The sequence below is a fragment of the Urocitellus parryii genome, chromosome 11, assembly GCF_045843805.1.
Source record: "Urocitellus parryii isolate mUroPar1 chromosome 11, mUroPar1.hap1, whole genome shotgun sequence".
NCBI lineage: Eukaryota > Metazoa > Chordata > Mammalia > Rodentia > Sciuridae > Urocitellus > Urocitellus parryii.
Window position 1 is genome coordinate 16,729,899 of NC_135541.1, and position 22,014 is coordinate 16,751,912.

At 44.5% G+C, this 22,014-nt stretch overlaps 1 protein-coding gene across 1 annotated transcript; it reads right to left on the reverse strand.

Annotated features, from left to right (window-relative positions):
* Positions 1 to 644: 644 nt before the first annotated feature.
* Ptafr (platelet activating factor receptor) lies at positions 645 to 18,381 on the reverse strand. The gene is made up of 2 exons (XM_026391740.2): positions 18,293 to 18,381; positions 645 to 3,883 (listed from the first exon to the last, which is right to left on the reverse strand). The coding sequence occupies exon 2, from the start codon at positions 3,835 to 3,837 to the stop codon at positions 2,812 to 2,814; it is 1,026 nt and encodes a 341-aa protein (XP_026247525.1). The 5' UTR covers positions 3,838 to 3,883; positions 18,293 to 18,381; the 3' UTR covers positions 645 to 2,811.
* Positions 18,382 to 22,014: the final 3,633 nt, after the last annotated feature.

The window sequence follows — 22,014 nt, forward strand, 5'->3', positions numbered from 1 at the left end:
ATGAGAGGCTAAACACTTCAGTGAAGACCCTGTCTCTAAATAAAGTACAAAAAATAGGACTGGGGATGTGACTCTGTGGTTGAGGTGTTCAAACCCTGAGTTCAAACCCTATTACCCACCCTTCCCCCAAAAAAGTTGTTTTACTGTACATGTTCAGTACAGATGCAATTTTGTTTCTAAATATTTTTCAATCTGTAGTTGGTTAAATCTGGGGATGTGGAACTGATAGATACAGAGGGGCAACTGTATACTCCTTCTAAGACCCTGGCCCCAGGGTGGACATAAGATCCTCATCTGTGTATTGGACAACATCCTGGGAGAAGCAATGGGGTAATCATAAGTTACCATGTTATGAATATCAGTTGTTTTTTATTGAGCAATTATTAAATGTAGATCCTGGGCACTATCCACATGACAGCAGGGTTCCCTGAGGTATGCTATACAAGTCACTGGGGCATATGTGGTAACTTCAGATAGAACACAGAGAAACATGTTTCCTAGTTATGTTTTCATGCTCACATTTACCTTCTACTTGTGGCTGGTGGCATTTAGTTTTCATTTTCAATATTAAGTTTTTTCTTTTCAATAAACATAAGTTCTAAAAATTGACTGCAGGAAAATATTTATTAAGTAAACATCCAGGTGATACAGCCATACTGCAAACATTGCAAGAAGATATGCAAATGACTGACATTCAGGAAATACTGTGCAGTAGCAATAAACACTTACTTCATTTGAGACTTTTTTGGTTGCAAGTAACAGACCCTATTCAGATTAGATTAAGCAAGATAAGAAAAGGTATCCTGACAAGGGAATTTCATAGGACACAAAGGAAGGAGTACAGAGGATAACCAGCAGGCCCCTGGAAGCGCTGTCCCCTCTTCTCTTCAGGCTCCTGTGGTTTCTCTCTGCACATCTTCTCTTGGGCAGAGCCATTTTCTCTACTACACTCACACAGTGGCCACCCTAGCCCCTACATCCACAGACGAACACACAGACAAATTCACAGCTCCAAGGTTTGCATGCCTTCTTGCAAAGCCTGAAACAGCATCCCTGAATCTAGTGCCCACCTCTCATCCTTTCAGCTCCAACTGGAAGACTGAGGGGGTCAAGTTCTCAGAAAAGGGGTGACTCTGCTTTAAGCAGTCACCCTGATCAAGGGGTGTCTGCCTTAACACTCACTGCTCATAACCCATCGAGGTAAGGTTTACTCCACAGGTAACAATGAAGAGGTAGAAAAGTGAGTTCCTGGTCCCTTGGCAGGAAGTGAAAAGCCAAAACTGTCTATGTGATATGTGATACCATAATTCAAATATGTGTTACCATAGTTCTATGTGATACCATAGTTCAAATATGCTGCTCTAACCACCTGGTCACCATCAGCTAGGGTCCAGCCCATAGCTACTGTCCCCAAAACAGGTTACTAACCAAATGGGAGACATTTATCAAGATCAGCAAGCCACTGCTTGCCTAGCAAAGCAGAAACAAGAGTCCCAGCTTCATGGGAACACTGGCTTCAAAGAATGAAGATTTCTTAGAAGGAGTACAAGGCTCTAAAAATCCAGAGAAGCCTCCTTCAACCCCTTGAATCTAAGGCTAACAGGCTCACACAACAGGTACTTGTCTCAGGGTAAGATTTGAGTCTCTTTTAAATATACTTGCCAAAAATCATAAATAGGTATCCAGAGATCCTCAAGAGAATCTGACCCCTGCCAGACCTTAGGACTATAATCGTCCCTTCTACCTCCTGGAGACTTGATTGGGAGGGTCCTCCCAGAGACCAAGCAGGTTCCTTCCATGCAGAAACCACTGGCTCTTCCTAGCCTAAGTGCCTGTTTCAAATAGAGGCCTCCGGACATCAAGGTGCCCTGACCTGGACAAATCCAAATTTTGTGTGGGTGGCTGCTCCACAGAAGGTATTTAATTAGGGGCTGTTTGGGGGGCTTTGGGGGGGGGTACTGGGGATTGAACTCAGGGGCACTTGACACTGAGCCACATTCCCAGCCCTATTTTGTGTTTTATTTAGAGACAGGGTCTCACTGAGTTGCTTAGCATCTCACTTTTGCTGAAGCTGGCTGTGAACTCATGGTCAGGCCTAGGAGCTGCTAAGACAGAAAGATGGCTGGGGTGGCCATCTTTCTCCCCCTCACTCAGAGCTGAGTGAGGCCCGAGGTGAGGCCTTTGCAGAGAGATACATATGCCTCAGGAAACAGGCTCCCATTCTAGTTTTTCATTGTTCATGTTTTATCTTCTCTGGTTGCCATTGGGACAGGCTGCTGTGTGAATCAGAAGATTCCACGGAGCCACCGCCCCTGAGAAATGTCACAAAGGCCTTGTACCTGTGGGTGGAAAGAGGAGGCACCATCCTACATCAAACTCTGCCCCAAAGATTCTTCCACACAGCAAATCTCTTTCCCAAATACCTGTTTTCGTCTTTAGCACTTGGGAGTCACTGCCCAGAGCTTTAGGGGGGAGTACCGAACCCCTGGGGGGGGTACTGGGTAGCTCTGACTCTACCTCCAAAGTCAGAACCTGGCTCCTAGACCCATCAGACTTAGGGGCTCAGGATAAGTTCATCAGCCAAAGTTAGCATAGTATGTGCCCAAAAGCATATGAGGGGCTCATTCTAGCTCTGGCTTTTCCAGCAGTCCCTTGCTGCTCTCATCCCTGCTTGAGTGAGGTTGCCTCCAAACTTAATAAGTTACCACTGCCAGGGAGTAGGTGACCACAGCAAATATCCCTTCTTCCTCCAGCTCAATCCAGGATATGGATGAAAGAGAAGATTTGGGGCCTGACCCCAACAAGCAAGGACTAATTTTTGAGAGAATCCACAGGGATCTGGTTGATTGGCATGACCACATCGGTGCCTGTGTCAGTGGTGACCCGGGAGCATTTCCGGCTGCTGCGGATATTGTAAAACTTTTCAGTGAGGTGTTTGCGGAACTTCTTGGTGAGGAAGAAGTAGATGACAGGGTCTAAGACACAGTTGGTGCTAAGGAGGCAGAGGGTGACCTGATGTGCATCATTAATAGCCTGGTGGAAGTTGTCCTGGTAGCCCAACTCAGCCAGGGTCCAGGGCAGCTGCACCACGTGGTGGGGCACGAAGCAGATGACGAACACCGCCAAGACCGCGCAGACCATCCACAGCGCCCGGCGCTTCACTTGTGCATTGTGCTTCTGCTGCACCGGCTGCAGGAGGAGCGTGCGGATAATGACCAGGTTGCAGAAGAGGATAATGAGGAAGACCAGGAAGAAGCTGAACACGATGAAGATGTGGATGACAAGGACAGGCACGCTGCCCTTCTCGTAATGCTCAAAGCAACGGGTGATGTTGCCCGAGCCGGCCTTATGCGTCACTATGTTGGTGGAGTCCAAGATAAGGAAGTAGGATGCAGCGGCCACAATGAACACCCAAATAACCAGGGACAAATAGATGCCACGTTTGCGGGTGGTGGCCTGAGCAGTCCTGATGGGCCGTGTGACTGCCTGGAAGCGGTTATAAGTGATGACTCCAAGGAAGGCCACGGAGCAGTAGGTGTTGATGAAGAAGAGGCAGCCAGCCACATTGCACAGAAATTTGGGTAGAATCCAGTTGCCCTGGTTGTAGTAATAGATGATCCACAGTGGCAGGGTGATCAGGAAGAGCAGGTCAGCCACAGTGAGGTTTAACATGAAGATCTTTATCTCATTTAGTTTCTTGGAAGGATATAAGTGGGCAAAGACCCATAGCACATAGCCATTGGCAATGACCCCCACCACAAAGATGATGCTGTAAATAATTGGGAAGAGAATGTATCGAAACTCGGAATCCACACGGGAGGAGCCATTTGGCTCCATTGCTGTAGGCTGAAAGGGTCAGCTGATCATAGGGTCCCGGGTGTGCCTGAAAGACCATACAAAGGTACTGGTTAATAAAGAACCAAGAAAAGTCTATCCTATTTCATCAACTCCAAGACTCCCTGCTGTGGTTTGAAACAATGGTGTCCCCTCCAAAATTTATGTTGAAACTTCATCCCCAATAACATTAGGAGGTCTAGCCTTTGGGAGGTGACAAAGGTGGAGCCCTCATGGATAAGATAAGCACCCTTATGAAAGGGTTTAGGGTTGAAGGGTACAATCTTTCTTGACATTTCCATCCCTTCTACCATGACACAGTGTTCAAGACACCATCTTGGAAACAGACACCACAACTCAACACACAGAATCTTTTTTTTTTCATTTATTTTTTATTCTAATTAGTTATACATGACAGTAGAGTACATTTTGACACATCATACATAAATGGAGTGTAACTTCTTCTCATTTTTCTGGTTGATCATATAGAATCTTGACCTTGAACTTCCAGCTTCCAGACCCAAGAGAAATAAGTTTCTGCTCTTTACAAATTGCCCAGTCTCAAGTATTTTTGTTATAGCAGACTAATAAATTTACATATTCTAATTTTGCATATTTTTAAATTCTAAAATTAATGTCATCTTCCAAATAATTGGCAGCATTTTTTTCTTTCTACATAAAATAATGTTTTATGAATCTATTTCCAGTCATAAAATCCATAAAAATCCATATCACAAAAAAATTTAATTTTTTCTGATAAAATATGAATATTTTTCTATAGACAGAATTTGAAATTAAAATTTTGAGACCTCCCAAGTATATAGCACTGTGGGTGTATGCCACCATGCTTGGCAGAGGGCACATTTTATGTTGCTTCCCCTGCAGCAAAATTGCTAGCTTCTACTCTCCTGGGATCTTTTCCTTTCCCCAAGGTAGTCTTGCCATCTGATCTCAAAGATCCAGGATGATAGTTCTCAAAGGGCAGGCCATGGAATTAGGGATGGAGGATAAGAATGCAGGAGAAAACTATTTTCACAATAATACCAAAGCATTATTTTCCTTTCCATTGTGTTGACATTTATACTAATCATGCAAAAGCAATGGTAAGCAAAACTGCTGGCTCCTTAGCACAAAGCAAGGAAGTGAGACCAAACAGTACTAGGAGTCATTGTATTCTTCACAGCCATGGACTGGCAGTGTAAAAATAATTGAAAAAATAAAAAGTTAATTTGACTTTAAAATTTCCTTCATAGCCAGGCATGGTGGCACAGCCTGTAATTCCAGCTACTTTCAAGTCTGGGACAGGAGATGATGAGTTCAAAGCTAGCCTGGACAAATTAGCAAGACCCCATCTCAAAATAAAAAATAAAAAGGGCTGTGGGTATAGCTCATTAGCAGAACCCTTGCCTAGCCTTTGCAAGGCCCTGGGTTCGATCACTAGTACCACAAAATAAATAAATAGATTAATTAAGTGTCCTTCATAAAGTGAGGAAAGTTCTTATTTTGGTCAACTTTAGTATACATCTTTAATATTCTGTGTGTAAAATGGGAAACACACATGAAAGACTTCTATAGCAAACGGAAACAAAATGATGGTCAGCAAACAGCACTTCTCTGATTGTTTGAGCTGTGAACTGAACGTTCTTCATGGGTCGCCCTTCAAAATGACTAACAAACTATGGTTTTTCAGATGTGGGGAATTGGCAGACATTTTCTCATATATAAATGAAGGAAGCCTGTCACCTCAAATGATAGGATTAGTTGTCAGTGGTGAAATTTGAGTGTTCAAGGAACAATAGGAATTTTTTGTATCTACCAGCTTGAGCTTCCCAGCTTTCTAATACTTAAAGAATTTTCTACCTGGGGTATAATTCAACTGTAGAGCACAAGCCCATGAATTACATGAGCCTATGGGTTCAATAGCTAGCACCAAAAAATAAAATAAAAAAAATTTTCCAAGATTGCTGGAAATATTAACAAATGCAATTTCTATATTATATAATGAAAGGCTGACATTAGAAGACCTGCGTAAATCACTGAGCCAATATTTTCTGAATAAAATTCTGTGTGGATTAAAGATCCATTCAAATTGCAAGATAAACCAATATACTATAGTGTAAAGGCTTTCAAAAAGGTTACAGCTGGGCACAATTGTGCACACCTGTAATCCCAGTGGCTCCCGAGGCTGAAACAGGAGGATTGCAAGTTTGAGGCCAGCCTGGGCAATTTAGAGAAACCAGTCTCAAAAAACAAAAAATAAAAAGGGGATGGGGATATAGCTCAGTGGTAGAGTCCCTCTGGATTCAATCCCTACTACAAAAAATATATGTAAATAAATAAAGGTTCATGAATATGATTCACGTCCTACATTATAACTAATCTTTAAGAAATTACCATTTGTGCCAGGTGCAGTAGTGACACTCACCTATAAACCTAGTGATTTGGTAGACTGGCAGGAAGATCACAAATTCAAGACCAGCCTCATCAACTTAGCAAGATCCTGCTAAAGAAAAAATTAAATTAAACTTAAAAATGGCTGGGGATATAGCTCAGCGGGTAAATTGTCCCTGGATTAAATCCCTAGTACAGGGGCAGGAGAAAAGAAGTGCACAGTGCACAGTTATATGAGGGCAGATTTCTTCATGTACTTCAACCCAAACAACACATCTCAACAGACAGAATGTAGAAGCAGATATGAGGATCCAGCTGTCTTCGTTAAGCCCGATTCTAAACAGGTTTATAAAAAATATAAATCAATGCCACTCCTCTCCTTAAATTGTTTGTTTTAGAAAATCTAGTTATTTTTCAAAAAAAAAAAAGTTATGTTAATATGGAAGGAATTTATTCATGGATTTTTAATTTTTTAAAAATATTTTTTAGTTGGAGTGGACACAATATCTTTATTTTATTTATTTATATGTGGTGTTGAGAGGCTGGGGATATAGCTCAGTTGGCAGAGTGATTACCTTGCATACACAAGGCCCTGGGTTCAATCCCCAGCACCACAAAAAAGAAAAAAATAAATATATGTGGTGCTGAGGGTCGAACCCAGGCCTCACAAGTGCTAGGCGAGCACTCTACCGCTGAGCCAAAACCCCAGCCCCATAATAGGTTTCTAAATTTAAAAATGAAAATGTTTAGAATGTCTTAGCTTTCGTTTTGAATATAGTAAATATTGATGGATATACTCTATATAAACCAAAACTTTCTGGGGGCTCTCAATAATTTTTTTCTCATGTCGTGTGTACGGGTGTGGGTATGTGTGTGCATGCATGTCTACCTGTGTTACTGGGTATTGAATCCAGGTCTGACCCAAGCTAAGCGAGTGTTCTACCACTGAGCTACATTCCCAGTGTGCCCTTAATAATTTTTTTAAGGATAGAAAAGACTCCTGAGAGAGCCAGACGAGGTGGTGCTTGCCTGTAATTCCTGTGGCTCAAGAGGCTGAGGCAGGAAAATCAAAAGTTCAAAGCCAGCCTCAGCAACAGTGAGGTGCTTACTCTAGTTCTTTGGAGAAGTCATGTCCCTTTCCCCCAACCCACACAGGAAGTGCCTTCCTCTTCTTTGGGTTTTCCTTCTTCTTTGGGCTCTGGCTCAATAGGGTGAGGGCAACTATTTCTGGAAATATTTTTAGGACATCATGTGTCTTGCCCACTGTGCCAGGCCTGCCCAGCCTCAGGGCCAGGGTGAGGGTAAGGCAAGTAAAGCACTTACTGGGTACAAAGTGCAAAGCAGAGCACTAAAACTTCAGTAATCAAGAGGAAAAAAAAAATGGTTTTTTTAGTGCTGGGCACTCTACCACTGAGCTACATCCCCAACCCTTTTTATTTTATTTTATTTTATTTTATTTTTCCCAACCCTTTTTATTTTGAGACAGGAGCTCACTAAATTACCCAGACTAGCCTTGAACTTGTGCTCCTCCTGCCTCAGCCTCCTGAGTAGCTGAGATTATAGGTATGCACCATTGTGCCCAGCTGGGAAATAATACTTTAATGCAATATTTTTTAAAAATCAAAATGAGTATTACTGATTCTCCCTTTTCCCTGGCATTAATTGTGATCCTGTCTTCACTTAAATTCAAAATCTGAAGTATGTTTTCTACTGAATACACATCAATTTTGCACCATTGCAAGGCTAAAAAAATCTTAAATTGAGCCAGTGTAAACCAAGGGACATCTGTACTCTATTCTGCAGAAAATGTGGAGTCACTGAAGGATTCTGAGTAAGGAAGAGAAAAGGCTGGACCTGAGTTTGGGGAAAATGGCTTTGACATCTCGGCTATATAAAGTATAAACTTCAAGGGCTGCAGATGAGGGGCAGGGAGACAACACATAGTCAGCCACAATTATCTGGAGAGCCAAAGGCCTGGTTCTGGCAGAGTGAATAGATAGAAATGGATAGTTGTGAGATTTATTTGGGAAATTTGATGGACAGACATGGTGACAAATAGGATATTGATTGAGAGAAAGGGAGTAATCAAGGAGAACTCCTAGGTTTCTGGGCCAGATGACTGGGGCTCTGGTGGTCTGTCTCCATGGAGATGATACTGAGAAGGAATAGCATAGAGGGGTGAGGAGAATGAATTCATTTAGAGACATCACATTTGGGGTGCCTCTGAAACATTTAGGAAGATCAAGTTTAAACTCCTAAGAGCCGAACATCAAAGGAATCAAAGGCAGAGAAACCTATGGAGACAGCAGAGGTAGGTTGGAGAGGTTGGAAGAGAACCAGATCTACCATGCCGGAGATCTAAGGGAAGAAAATTTCAAAAGCATAAGATCAAGTGGTCAACAATGTGGAAAGCCACAGGGAGACCAATAAACAAACAAACAACAACAACAACAACAAAAAAAAAACACCAAACACTGAATGTGGCAATATAGAAATCCATCTTGTGTGATCAGAGAGCAGCTTCTAAGGCTGAGCTGAGGAGTGAGTGAGAAGAGAACAAGGGGAATGTCAAATTCTCATTTGTGAAGTTCAGTTGAGTAACCAAATGCTGGGTATGGACCTTGTTTGGATCCTGATTCAAATAAACCAATTGAAAAAAAAAAAAACCCGTTTTTTAGACAATTGGGAAACTAAAGAACAAACTAAATAAATATTAGAATTAAGATATTAGCTGGGTATTGTGGTGCACACCTGCAATCCCAGCAATTCAGAAGGCTGAGGCAGGAGGATCGCCAGTTCAAGACCAGCCTCAGTAATTTAACAAGACCCTGTCTTAAAATGAAATTATTAAAGGGGATGGAGATACAGTTCGATGGTACAGTACCCCTGGGTTCATCCTCAGTACTGCCAGAAAAAGAAAAAGAAAAGAAATTAGCACCAGGGCTGAGATGTGGCTAACCTGAGTGAGATTCTGGGTTCAATTCCCAGCACCACCCCAAAAAAATATTTATGTTAATTATGTTAGATATGATAGTGAGGTTATATTTTTAACTCCTTGTGCATTTGATACACATACTGAAGTATTCATTGATAAAATTATATACAACCTGGTATTTGCCTACTCCAGGAAATATGGGCCTATATGCCAACCTCCAGCTCAAAATCGGCTTCCCAGAAACCCCACCTTGAAGAGTGGACACTCGGGTTTGTCTCACCGTGGAGCCTCCCCAGTCCACATGGCCCCCACAGGAGGCCCAGGAGAGATGGGCTCCTTCCTTCCAATTACAGGGCCAGAATCAGTGTGGGGGTCCTTGGTAGAACCCTGGCTTTCCCAAAGCTATTGCCCTTGGTGCCCACAGGACCCATCACCCTGGCTCATCCCATTTCTGCTGCCCTCCCTTCAATCCCAGGTTCCTGGGCCCCATGTAACTCCTTCTCCCTTGGTCTTTCCTCCCTTAGTGCCTTGTTGCATCTTGTTGATCAATAGAACTCTGAAGTCATCCAAAATGTAACCAGTGTGTCTCCTCTGGGGTTGGGGCTCACACCTGTGTGCTTTTATTCTTCCTATTTATCTGCCTAGAACATCCCTCCCTCCTTCTCTTTGCCTGGCTGACTATGGAACAGCCTAAGATTGTTCAAACCTCAATTCCTCCAGATCATTTTTCCTCATTCTCCCTGCCTCCTACATCCATGTCCCCAGCCCCAGGCCTTTGGGTTTCCTTCACTCATGGCTTTTTAATCTTATTGAAATTGCCTGCATGTGTCCTCTCTGCCTTCCAGAAGCAGAGACCAAGTTCGTTCATTCACCTCACAGTTATTGACATCCTGCTGGGTGAGGGCACTACTCTGGGAATATACTGCAGGAATGAAATAGATGAGGTTTCTGCTCTCAGGAGTTTATTCTCTACTTGGGGGAGTAAACTAAAAATATGTAAAAAGAGCTGAGGGTGTGTTTCAGTGGTAGAGCATTTGCCTAGCATGTGGGAGGTCCTTGTTGCTATCCCTAGTACTAAAATAATAAATAAATTAATTAATAACTTTTAAAAGTAGAGAAATAAAGGAATAATTTCAAATTGTGATGAATTCAATAAAGAAAAAAATTTTTAAATGGTGACATGATGAAGATTGGGAAGAGGGCTGCTTTCAGGAGTGCTCTACCACTGAGATACATCCCCAACCCTTTTGAGACAGGGTCTCCCTACGTTGCTCAGGCTGGTCTCAAACTTGTCATCCTCCTGCCTCAGCCTCTTGAGTAGCTGGCATAACAGGTGTGCACTACCACACCAGGCAGAGAGCTGCTTTAAATAGAGTGGTCAGGAAAGGCTTCTCAGAGAAGGTAACATAAAAGAAACCAGAGATAGATTTACCATGAAGTCTGTGGCCCTTAAGTTTCCAGGACCCCTCCTCAGTCCTATATATAATAACGTATTTGATATCTTTTCTTCATAGAGTTCCCCCACAAATTTTGTATGCTTTAAGCATCTGCAAAGACTGTACTTTCCCTGGGCTGAAATTTAAAAAATGAGAAGGAATAAGTCAGAGGGCAATCTGGAAGAAGGATATTCCAGGAGAAAGGATGTGCAAAGGGGCTGGGTGGGAATAAGTCCATCACATTCTGAGGGAAGGATGAGTTTGCCATGTTTAAGGAACTAAAAGGTTAGTGTAGCCCTAAAGCAGTGAGAAATGGGAACACTGAAATGTGATCAGACGGCAACAGGCCTAGGCCCAGTTTGCATCTTGTCCTGTGATCATCTCAGAGTTTCTGGAGTGTTATTAAACAGAGAAGTCACACAATTTGCCTGGCATTAGCTGCTGGGCAGAAAATAGAGGGCAGGAGGCAAGAGTGGAAACAGAGAGACTGTTTTGGAGGTAAGAGATTGTGGTGGCATGAACCAGAGAGTGGCATTTCCAATTCCTCTCTCCATCCCCAGCACTCAATAAGAGCTTTGCCAGAGTAGGAATTTGGGAAATATTTGTCCATTGAGCAACCCACAGGATTACCTGTACTCCCAGAGCAGCTGCCTGAGTGAGTAGATCGAGCCCTCTACCACTTTTTTACCTAAATAGTGGTCCTTGGGCCAGCAACAGCATGTTAGAATTGCAGAACTCATGCCCCACCCAGATCTGCTGTTTAAGAATCTGTATTTTAACAAGATTCCCAAGTGATTCATATACACACCAAAGTCTGAGAGATAATTTGCTCAACACAGACCAGCTAGAAACTTTGATCTAACACTGTCCATGGCTCCCCATTGCCCAGAATAAGTCCAAGCTTCTCTCCCATCTCATCTCCCATAATTCCGTGCTACTCATACTCTACCCTAGCTGTGCTGAACTTCTTTGCTGCTTCCCTAAAAAATCCTTCTGTTTTATGCCTTTGCACAAGCTGTACCCTCACTGAGAATGCTCTTTGCCTATTGGTCTACCTAGAAAAATCTTACCCTCTCTGACCTAATCTAGAGTGCTTCTACCAGATGAGGTAGCACATGCTTATAATTCCAGGGACTTGGGAGACTGAGGCAGGAGGATCACAAGTTCAAGGTCAGCCTAGCCAATTTAGCAGGACCCTCAGCAAATTAGTAAGATTCTGCCTCAAAAATAAAAAAAATAAAAGGGCTGGGGATGTAGCTCAGGAGAACGTTTGCCTCACTTGCACATGCCCTGGGTTTGATCTCCAGTCCTGCAAACAAACAAGCCAAGAGTGCTTCCTCTGGGATGCCTTCCCTGATTGCCACAGGCAAAATGGAGTTGCCTCCTTGTCTAGGACACTGGCACTGGGCGCACTGTTCAGCACAGCCCCTGACACAATACATTTTAAATATTGACTTCTGTGACTATTTCCTCACCAGAATGGAAACTTATTGAGAGCAGGGACTAATCTTTTTCATCCCTTTATCCCCAGTGTCAGGCACTAGGGAAAGAAGGAGGAAGGAATGAAGGAAGGAAGGGAGGGAGGGAAAGACTAAGCCTCCAACTACTATTCCAGGGATCCTGACACAGTCCCTCTGGGGCAGGTACACGCTGGGTGGGTGGGATGGGAAAAACAAAGCTCTGGAGGCAGAAAGACCAGGGTTTCTTCCTGGATCACCATTTACTTGCTACGGGATCCCAGGCAAGTGAACTCCATCTTTTCATTGGTAAAATCTTATAATTCGTTAAATGGTTCCATATGTGTGAGGCCCTGAGTTCAATCCCCAGTATCACAAAAAACAACCAACCTCCAGGAGCAGTGGCTCACACCTGTAATCCTAGTAGCTCCGGAGGTTGAGGCAGGGGGATCACAAATTCAAAGCCAACCTCAGCAATGGTGAGGCACTAAGCAACTCAGTGAAACCTTGTCTCTCAATAAAATACAAAATAAGGCTGGGGATGTGGCTCAGTGGTTGAGTGCCCCTGAGTTCAATCCCTGGTTACTCCCCACCCCCCCCAAAAAAAATCCAACCAACCTAAAAATGATTCCAAAGATGAATGCAAAGTGACTAGAACAGGACCTGGGCCCCAAATAACCAGGTCTTCCTCTCCTCATTGGCCCAACAGTTTGGAGCCAGGGGAGACTTTGGTTAACCACTGACCCAGGAACTCTGACCCACATACTGGCTCTCCCATCAGCTCCAGATAGAGCCTCCAGCTAATGCCAACAAAGCTTTCAAAAGCTCAGGAAGAAGACAAGCATTTGGAGGGAGAGGTGGCTCAGACCACTCAATTTAACACATGGGCACAGTTCCCTGATGGATCAAAGCTGGGCAGCTGGCCCAAGCCCTGTCCTCAGCTGGGGGTGGGACAGGGAGGCCATAAATATTCATGGAGACAGAAGAATTCTAATTCTGTCATCCGGATCTCCCACCTTCTTCCCTGCACAGCGTTCAGCCTCCATCTTCAATGGAAACATTCCCAGCTCCTATGAACCTGGAGAAGGGGCTAACATTGGGGACAGTTGAGGTCAAGAATAGAAATGTCTAAATATTTATAAGCTATAAGACAGATATATCCAAATTCATCTACATTCCTTATATTAGCAACTCCTTACAGCCCTGCAGGCCTGAGAGTGCATTTACCAGTTGAGTTTGAGCTAGAAGCTGGGGCTGGGGGATACATACAGGTTCCCTATGGGCATACCCACTTGTATTCAAGAACCTCTTGCTCTGTAGGGAGTTATGTGGTTGAAGGGGAACCTGAGTCAGCTCACCTAAACTCAAGGCACTGAGTATCATTTACCAGTGAAATGTAGACATTTCTTACTCATAATCATATTTCCAGCTCAAATCAGCTTTGCAAGATGGTTTTACATCCATTTTTTTCAAATAAAATGCCTATTTTTCCAGGGGAAAAAAAGTGAGGTTAGAGAAGAAAATAGACTTTTGCATAGTCACAGAGAGTGACAGACTGGACATCTTTTTTGTTTTATTTTATTTTATATATATTATATATTATATTTCACATTATATATATTATATTATAATATATATATATATTATATTTTATATATATATAATATATATATATATATATATTATATATATATATATTTTTTTTTTTTAGTGTTGGTACTGGAGATGGAGCCCAGGGTCTTGTGCATGCTATGCAAGACTCTACCACTAAGCTACATCCCCAGTCTTTTTTATTTTTTATTTTGGGACAGGGTCTCAGGGTCTCACTAAATTGTTGAAGCTGGCCTTGAACTTGTGATCCTCCTGCCTTAGCCTCCCAAGTAGCTGGGATTACAGGGGTGTGTCACCACACCTAGGGATTTTGAACTCCAAAGACCATCTTGACTCTCCTAGGCCAAGGTGTGGTCCCTGCTAGAAGCCAACAGCTCTTTGGCAACTCCTTCACTTATAGGCTTGTCCTGTGGCCCAAGAATAGAAGTTCCAGATGCTGTAAAGCCCCAGAAAGAGATGCCTTTGATCTGGGACCTTGATTTTACCTTTATAACCTGAAGTCAGAAAGGGAAAAAGGCAAAAGGAAGACAGGCTCTGCTCTGTATCCACCTGACTCTTGCCTTGCATCAGAGCTGGGATCAAATTCTTCTTCAAACAGTAAACTCATTCTGTGACCCTGAGTCTCCATTTCCTCATTGGCAAAATGAAGATTTGAAAATGGACCTTTAAAAAATGAGAATTAGGGGCTGGGGATGTATCTCAATGGTAGAGCACTTGCTTCACATGCACAAGGCCCTGGGTTGGATCCCCAGGATCCCCAGCACTACCACCACCCCCAAAAAAAAGAAAGAATTAGTTTAAAAATAAAATTCCATTTACAATAGTATTAAAAATAACCCCAGCTGAGTGCTATGGCACATGCCTGTAATCCCAGCAACTTGAGAAGTTGAGGCAGGAGGATCATAAACTCAAAGCCAGCCTCAGCCATTTAGGAAGACCCTAAGCAATTTAGCGAAATCCTGACTTTTTTAAAAAAAGGGGGGGGAGGAGGATTGGGCTGGGGAATGTTGCTCAGTGGTTTGAAGCCCTTTGGGTTCAATCCCTATTTTAAAAAAAAGAGCAAGGCCTAGTGGTGCATGCCTATAATGAGACTGAGGCAGGAGGATGGCAAGTTCAAGGCCAGTCTCCCCAACTTAGTCAGACCCTGTCACAAAATAGAAGATAAGAAGATAAAAAGGCTGGGATGTAGCTCAGTGGTAGAGCACCCTGGGTTCAATCCCCAGTGCTGCAAAAATAAAATTAAATACTCAGGAATAGGCTTAGTCAAGGACTGAAGCCTTATACACTGAAATATACAGAACAATATGAAAAGAAATGAAAGGCAAAAGAAGACCATTTCCAATTCTCCTCCCTGGAGACCCCACCTTGACACCAGGTATGCATATTACACTGATGTGACTCAGCCTCTACTCAACTGGTCTAGGAAATCCCCATAGAATTGGGGGACCTAGAGCCTAACCAGGTTCTCTCCTGCTCCAGATACCCAGGTAGCATCTGTCTGTGAGTCACTCTCCCTCACCTTGCTTCCTGGAATAATCGGGGCAGGGAAGAGGGAGTGAGGAGATGCCTCCATCCCTGGGCCTCCCAAGCACAGGGTACTGGCTTTTGTTATACCAGGAATTGCAAGCACTTCTTCCCAGTCTGGAAGTCCTGGGTTTTGCTGGTGCCCTCAGGGCCAGTCCAGGGCCTAGCCCAGGGGAGGACATGGAGTACAATCACTGTCCCTGAAGAGTCTGCTCTCAGCTCTCTTCTTTCCTGGTTGAGGCTCTCCCAACTTTCTTCATCTACAAAATGATGACAAAACAACCTTCTTCACAGGGTAGTTGTGACAGCCAAATGAAGCAATTTGCTTAACAGCCGGGCACTCTCTTACCTACTGTTCTCAGAAACATGTGTTAATAAGCAAATCAGCTATATACCAAGCTATTTATGTCTCTTTTGGAAGAAGCCAGGGGTGGTTGGAGAGAAAGCACTGCAATTGGAATTGAGGATTTGGGTCTCTGGTCTCAACAGTGTCATATACAACCTCAAGTAAGTCTCTTGCCAGCTCTGAGCCTTGGGACTTTTATCTGCAAAATGGGGTTCCCTGACTACCTTGACGCATTACTGTAAAAAGGAAGTAAGATTATTGGGGGGTGGGGTGACAGAAAATTTGGTAAACAGTAAAGCACTTGGAAAATTGAAATAGACTTTTTAAACCAGAAAGGACACTGCACATTTCTGTCATCAGCCACCTGAGCTCAGCTTCAAACCTGGGCCCTAAGGATCCCCCTTTTGAAAACTAAGAGGGAGGGGAAGAACAGCTGAGTGGGGTCCTCCTCATGTATTCATTCTTTCTCTCTCTCTGTCTCTCTTTCTCCCCTTCCCCCCATACACAGACAGACACACACAGAGACACACAGACACACACACACACACACACACACACATGTCTGGCTCCATATTCCCCCTTGACTGAAGACACACAGACATACCACCCTTTCAGCAGGCTTTGTTGGCAATCCTGCTTCTGGGACCTGTCAGAGCAATACCAGTCCCACCTGTAGGCACCACTTCATGCACCATGGACAAAAACCAGACCCAACTCCCTATCTGGCCCTCACAACCAGATACCCATGCACACAGAAAAAGACACCAGAGGCTTCTCTTGCTCTTGTCATGCTGCTGGGGAACCCAAGAGTGGCTGTTCAGGGAAGTGGCTGTGCTAGGAGCCCAGCATTTGTCTTTGGGAAGTGACTCCACTCCCAACACAGCTCCCAGGAGAACTCCCAGGACCCATCAGGAGAGCTCCCAAGACCCATCAGGAGAGCTCTCAGGCTGTGGCTCAGTTGTTGCCCTCCTGGGCCCAAGCCTCCACCCACTAGGGTGCCCAGTATGGAAAGGGGGGGGGGGCATCAAAAAAAAAAGAAAAGAAAAAGCTCTCCTCTTTAACAAAATCTTGTTCACAGGCCTGGGGTGAGGAGAGGGAAGTCCCTGGTCCCCATAAAAGGACAAACACAGGATCTCAGTCTCTCTTCATATCCCTTTTCTACCCCAACACCAATCAAGAAGAAACCCAGTTCTGGAGGCACGTTTTATCATTAACACCATGGACTAAGGATCTCTTCCCCAAACCTTCATTGATCAGATGGAGAAACTAGGGGTTGCCCAAAGTGACCACAGTGTCAGGGTTGGATCGGGGCTTGTGGCTCACTGCTCATTCTCTACAAACTACAGCATACCACTTTATCATCAGGTGTTCAATGAGTGTTATTGGTATGTTCTTACTACATGCCAAACTCTTCTAAGGGCAAGGAGAAAACGAATTCCTAAGGCATTTACAGTAAGAATTACAGTGTCCTTATTAGCAGTGCATGTTGGCTCACATTAGTATATCATTTTACAATTAACAAAACACTTCCTACCCAGCTTCTTACTTCGTCCTCTCCACAAACCCAAAAGATCAGTATTTTAATCCCCAATCTGCAAAAAAGGAAAGAGGCTCTTGAATTATCCAAGGACCCAGCTTGTCAGCAATCAAAACTCTGGGTACCCACCAGAGGCCCACGGCCAGTCACCTCCAGAGGCGACTTCCCTTTCTGGTCAGGTTGTCGGCACACAAAGAAAGACAAATGTCTCTTTCTTTAGCTTTCCTGGCAGAAACCAACCTACCCCATCCCAGGTTTTAAGCACCTGGGACACAGCTGGGCATTTAGTTCGAGGTCATGAAAACCGCCTGGGGTTAAGAGAGAGCCTGCCGTTCCCTCAATCTTCCCCTCATTCCAGGTGAGTAAACTCTGATCACTGGCCCCATAATTGGACTTTCTGACAATGAAGGAAAGGAGCTGCCAGCCTGAGCTTTGTCACTAGCAACTCAAATATGATGGCAAAACTGGTGGTGGGCCTGGTCCTTCGTACCTATATGCTGGTTATCTTCATCATCCTCCAGGGAAACCCAGCATTTTGTGAGTCCCTAAGTACCCAGCCCTGTACAAGACCCTTCGTCCTCTCTTGACAATCCCACCAGGGAGATGGCATTAGCCTCATTTAACAATTCAGGAAACTTCACAGAGAGTGGGTATGACTTGACCAAAAAACACACAGCTAGTAAAGCAGATAGCATTCGGCTTCCTAAATCCAAGTAACCCCTTCTCATCACCATCATCACCTCCTAGTGAGTCCTCTGAGGTCACCTCAGCTCTGCCTTGGTCTCAGAATACAAAAGAAGTGTGCTGGGCTCCCTGAAAATGTTTGGTCACAAGATGCTCTTTCTAGGCCCAAGAAAGATGCCGGAGTAGTCCCTTAAAAACAGAAACAGTGGGCACGGTGGCACATGCCTGTGATCCCATCGACTCAGGAGGTTAAGGCAGGAGGATTGCAAGTTAAAGGCCAGCCTGGACAACTTAGCAAGACCCTAATGGAAAAATCTTAGAGTAAAAAATAAAAAGGACTGGGTCTGTAGCTCAATAGTAAAGTGTCCTGGGTTCAATTCCCAGTACAAAAAAAAAAAAAGAAGAAGAAGAAGAAGAAGAAAGAAAGAAAAGTAAAAACAGAACCACCCATTTGCAGCCAGTGGGCACAATCTTGGCCTCTTGAAGACATTTTCATAAACTTCCCCCTTTCCCAGCCGGACTGTGACCCCCGCTTACCTGTCACAGGGCCAGTCGTTAAGCCGAGGAGCCTGTCTCTCTGGGTCTGGGCCCTAGTTCCAGCCTCTATGCTGTCTTCTGGCAATTGCAGAAGTGAGGAAAAAGAACATATCACTGCCAAGTCACCCCCAGGAGGAAATGCAGTGACCCTAGGGCCTCTTCGACAGATGCCACAGGAACCTCCAAGCTGACCCACCAAGGCCCTGGGCACTGGGCAGAGCTTCTTGAGGAGCTAGGGGCGGGGTAGAGTGTGGGCAGCTCCGCAGGACCAGAGAGGCAAGGCCAAAGAGAGAGAAGCAAGAAAAGTATGAGGGGGTGTGCTCAGGAGAGACGGAAGAGTGAGAAAGAGGAAAAAGAAGAGACCAAAAACACTTAGCCAGCCGGGAGGGCGGGAGGGAGTCAGGAAGGAAAGGAGAGGGCCGAGGAAGAGATGGAGGGAGAAGGACAGAGGGAGGTAAACAGAAGTCCAAGAGAGGCATGAGGGAGCAAAGAGCAAGACCGAGGGAGTTAAGAGAGAGAGAGAGGTGGAGTGTGTGCCTGCGGATGCCTAAGTGCTCATCAGTGTCTGTGTGTCTCAGTGCGGGGAGAAATTGAGAGCCAGGGAGCCAGGAAAGGGAGCGGCCACCAGGATATAGGAAGGATGGGAAGAGGGAGCTTGAAGCACTGCTGTGGTTAGCAGCATGATTGGACAGGGCAGCCCTGGCGACCAAGAAACCCTGAGGCTCCAAAATCCTTGGGGACAGAGCACTGCAGGGCTCAGGGGAGGACCCTGAGATGGAGATTGGCAGCAAGATAGTTCATGGAGAATAGTGTGGGCAGTTCAGAGGGTGAAAACAGGTGAACTTGTGTGGGGGGGGTGGAATTTGGGGGTAACAAAGTTTCTAATCCACTTATCCATGCATTTATTCAATCAACCAAGCAACATTTACTGAGAAGCCCCTGTGGTGGATACTGTCTAAGGAAACAAGTCCCTCAAATATAAGCTGATCTAATACTCCCTTGAGCAGAGAGGGAAACTGTGGCCCAGAAAGGACCAGGTCTCACAGTGAGGCAGGTGCAAAATAGTCAGGAGTGCAGGGTCCTGGCTCTTGATTCAGTGTCCAGCCTCAGCTCCACTCTGGTTGTCTGGGCTTGCCACTTCCTACTATTCAGATCCCTTCTCCTGTTCCTTATCAAAGCCAAAAATGGCTCCTTTGACAGATGTTTCAGCTCTAAAAACCAGAGCCAAAAGTCCATTCATTCTCCCCAGCTCCATCCCCATCACAGGAAGATGCACTCAAACCACCCCCCACACACACTTGTAAATACCATCATGGAGATGATCACTCAGGTGCCCATTCTACTCTCCCTGTCACTCGCATCTGTCCCCACACACCTCCTTCCTCGTGCTCATTCACCCACACTGCTCCACACATTCTTCTTAGGTCCTAAGACACACCCCAGACCTCAGTCAGAGATCTCCAAACAGGCTCAATTTGGTCTTCTCTCCTTGTCTCTCTTGCTCAAGGGCCCTGAGATGCAACATGACCTGGTCTGTTTGCTGCCTTTAATCTTCATCAAACTATTTCCCTGGAAGACAAGGCCCCAGCTCTGCTTCCCAACCTGAATCATCCTTCCCCAAATGGCATTGCCTCCTCAGCCCTCCTTTGGCCTCCAAGTCTGGGAGAGCTGATCCTATGGATCAGCCAGCCTCCATCAGCCAATCTTCAGGACTCCCAGCTCAAGGTCCAAGACTATTTGGCTCAGCCTGTTTTCCAATAGTCCCTTCCACATATATACATGTAGCAACTGTGTATCAGGATCTTTTTTGAAATTAATAAGCAAGGTAGGCCAGGAACGGTGGCCCACCCTGTAATCCCAGAGGCTTGAGAGGCTGAGGCAGGAGGATCATGAGTTCAAGGCCAGCCTCAGCAACTCAGCAAGGCCCTAAGCAACTCAGTGAGATCCTGTCTCTAAATAAAATATATTAAAAAGGGCTGGGGATGTGGCTCAGTGGTTCAATCCCAGGTACTGGGGGGGAAAAGAAAGCAAGGTAGGTAGGTAGACGTTACTACAACATTTTACAAATAAGGAAAGTGAGGTCAGCTCTTTCTTTCCCATGCCATAGCCATTCTGATAACAAATTCTATCAGCTCTACTTTAAAGTATATCCAAGTTTGAATCTAATCAAACCTCTAGATTTAACCTAAAGGGACAAAGGAATAAATTTGAGGGCCCCACAAGGAAGCAATCAGCCACACCCAGAATGCAAGACGTTCTATGGAACAATGGATCCACTTATTTCAAATAAGTCACATGAAAACAAAAAACAAAGGAGGGCACTGTTCCAGATAAAAGGGACATAGGAGATACAAAGATCTAAGACAACACACAGCTCTTGTTTGGAACCCAGATCATCAAATCAACTGTGAAAGGACATAAGTACCAGGTAGGGTCCTGGACAGAGACGGCACACCCACAGTGGGCAATTGGGGACATAGGGTTTCTCTCTTTCTTCCTTTTTTTTTTTTTTAGAAAGATGTGGACAGGGCCAGAGACCCAAAGGAATGGTGTAGTCTTCAGCAGCTGCCAAGGATGAGAAGCCTGTGTCATAGCACAACTGAGAAGAGGAAGCAGCTCCTGGAACCGAAGAGGGTGGCTGTCTGGGGAGGTCCACTTGACAGGAGCTGTGACCTTGAGTAGAAAGCTGCTGCCGACCCTTAGTGTTGCGGCAGGAAGGGAAACAAGAAATAAATACCCCCACTGCTGTCTTCTTCCATCTTGTGATGGCTTTCTCGTGCCTCGGTTTGGCTGACTCTTACAGTCAGCTTCAGGGGTAGTGTGAGATGGAACGTGGCGAGTGAAAGATATGGAAAATGACAATCCCTGAGGAAAAGGCAAACATAATCCTTTCCCAGTGACAATGAACCTCAGAGGAAGAAGATAAGCTTGGGACTTTCCATCCTTTCCCAGCAACACTTTTACAACCTGTTTCCTGACTGCCCAAACACACACGTTCTGCAGAAGTCTCCAATGATTAAGTCACTATAATTGTAACCTATAAAATGCAGACCCCTCTTGTAACTGGGGGCCATTTTCTATCCCCATAATGAGCCCCTCCAATGCCTGACTGATTGACTCTGCAGCTTAATAAATGGCATCACTGAATCTGTTGAGGTATGCTCCTGTCTCTGTTACTTGTGCGGACAATGGGTCTGGAGGACGAAACAAATTGTCCAGGACACAGACATACTTGAGAAAATAAGAGAAATTGAAATTTGGACAGTATTTCAGATTATTCTAAAACATTACTATTAATTTTATTAAGTGAAAATGGTAGTGTGATTATATAATAAAATCTCTGTATGTGTACAACACGCACACACACATATGGAAATATATATATGGAAATATTTAGGGATGAAATTACAGAGATTTTCTGTAAAAATATTACAGCAAATTAAGAAGAGGGCTGGGAGCATAGTTCAATGGTAGAGCATTACATAGCATGCTCAAGGCCCTGCATTCAATCCCCAGCACTGCAGGAAGGAAAGAAGGAAGGGAGGAAGGAAGGAAGGAAGGGAGGGAGGGAGGAAGGAAGGAAGGAAGGAAGGAGGAAGGGAGGAAGGAAAGAAAGAAGTAAAGAGAGAGAGAAAGGAGAAAGAAAAGAAAGTAAAGAGAAAGAAGAAAAGGAAACAAGGAAGAAAGAGAGAGGGAGAGAGGGAGAGAGGGAGGGAGGGAGG

Bases quoted from the DNA above. Each gene is read 5' to 3' on its own strand.
- Ptafr (XM_026391740.2), bottom strand. From the start codon at position 3,837: ATGGAGCCAAATGGCTCCTCCCGTGTGGATTCCGAGTTTCGATACATT.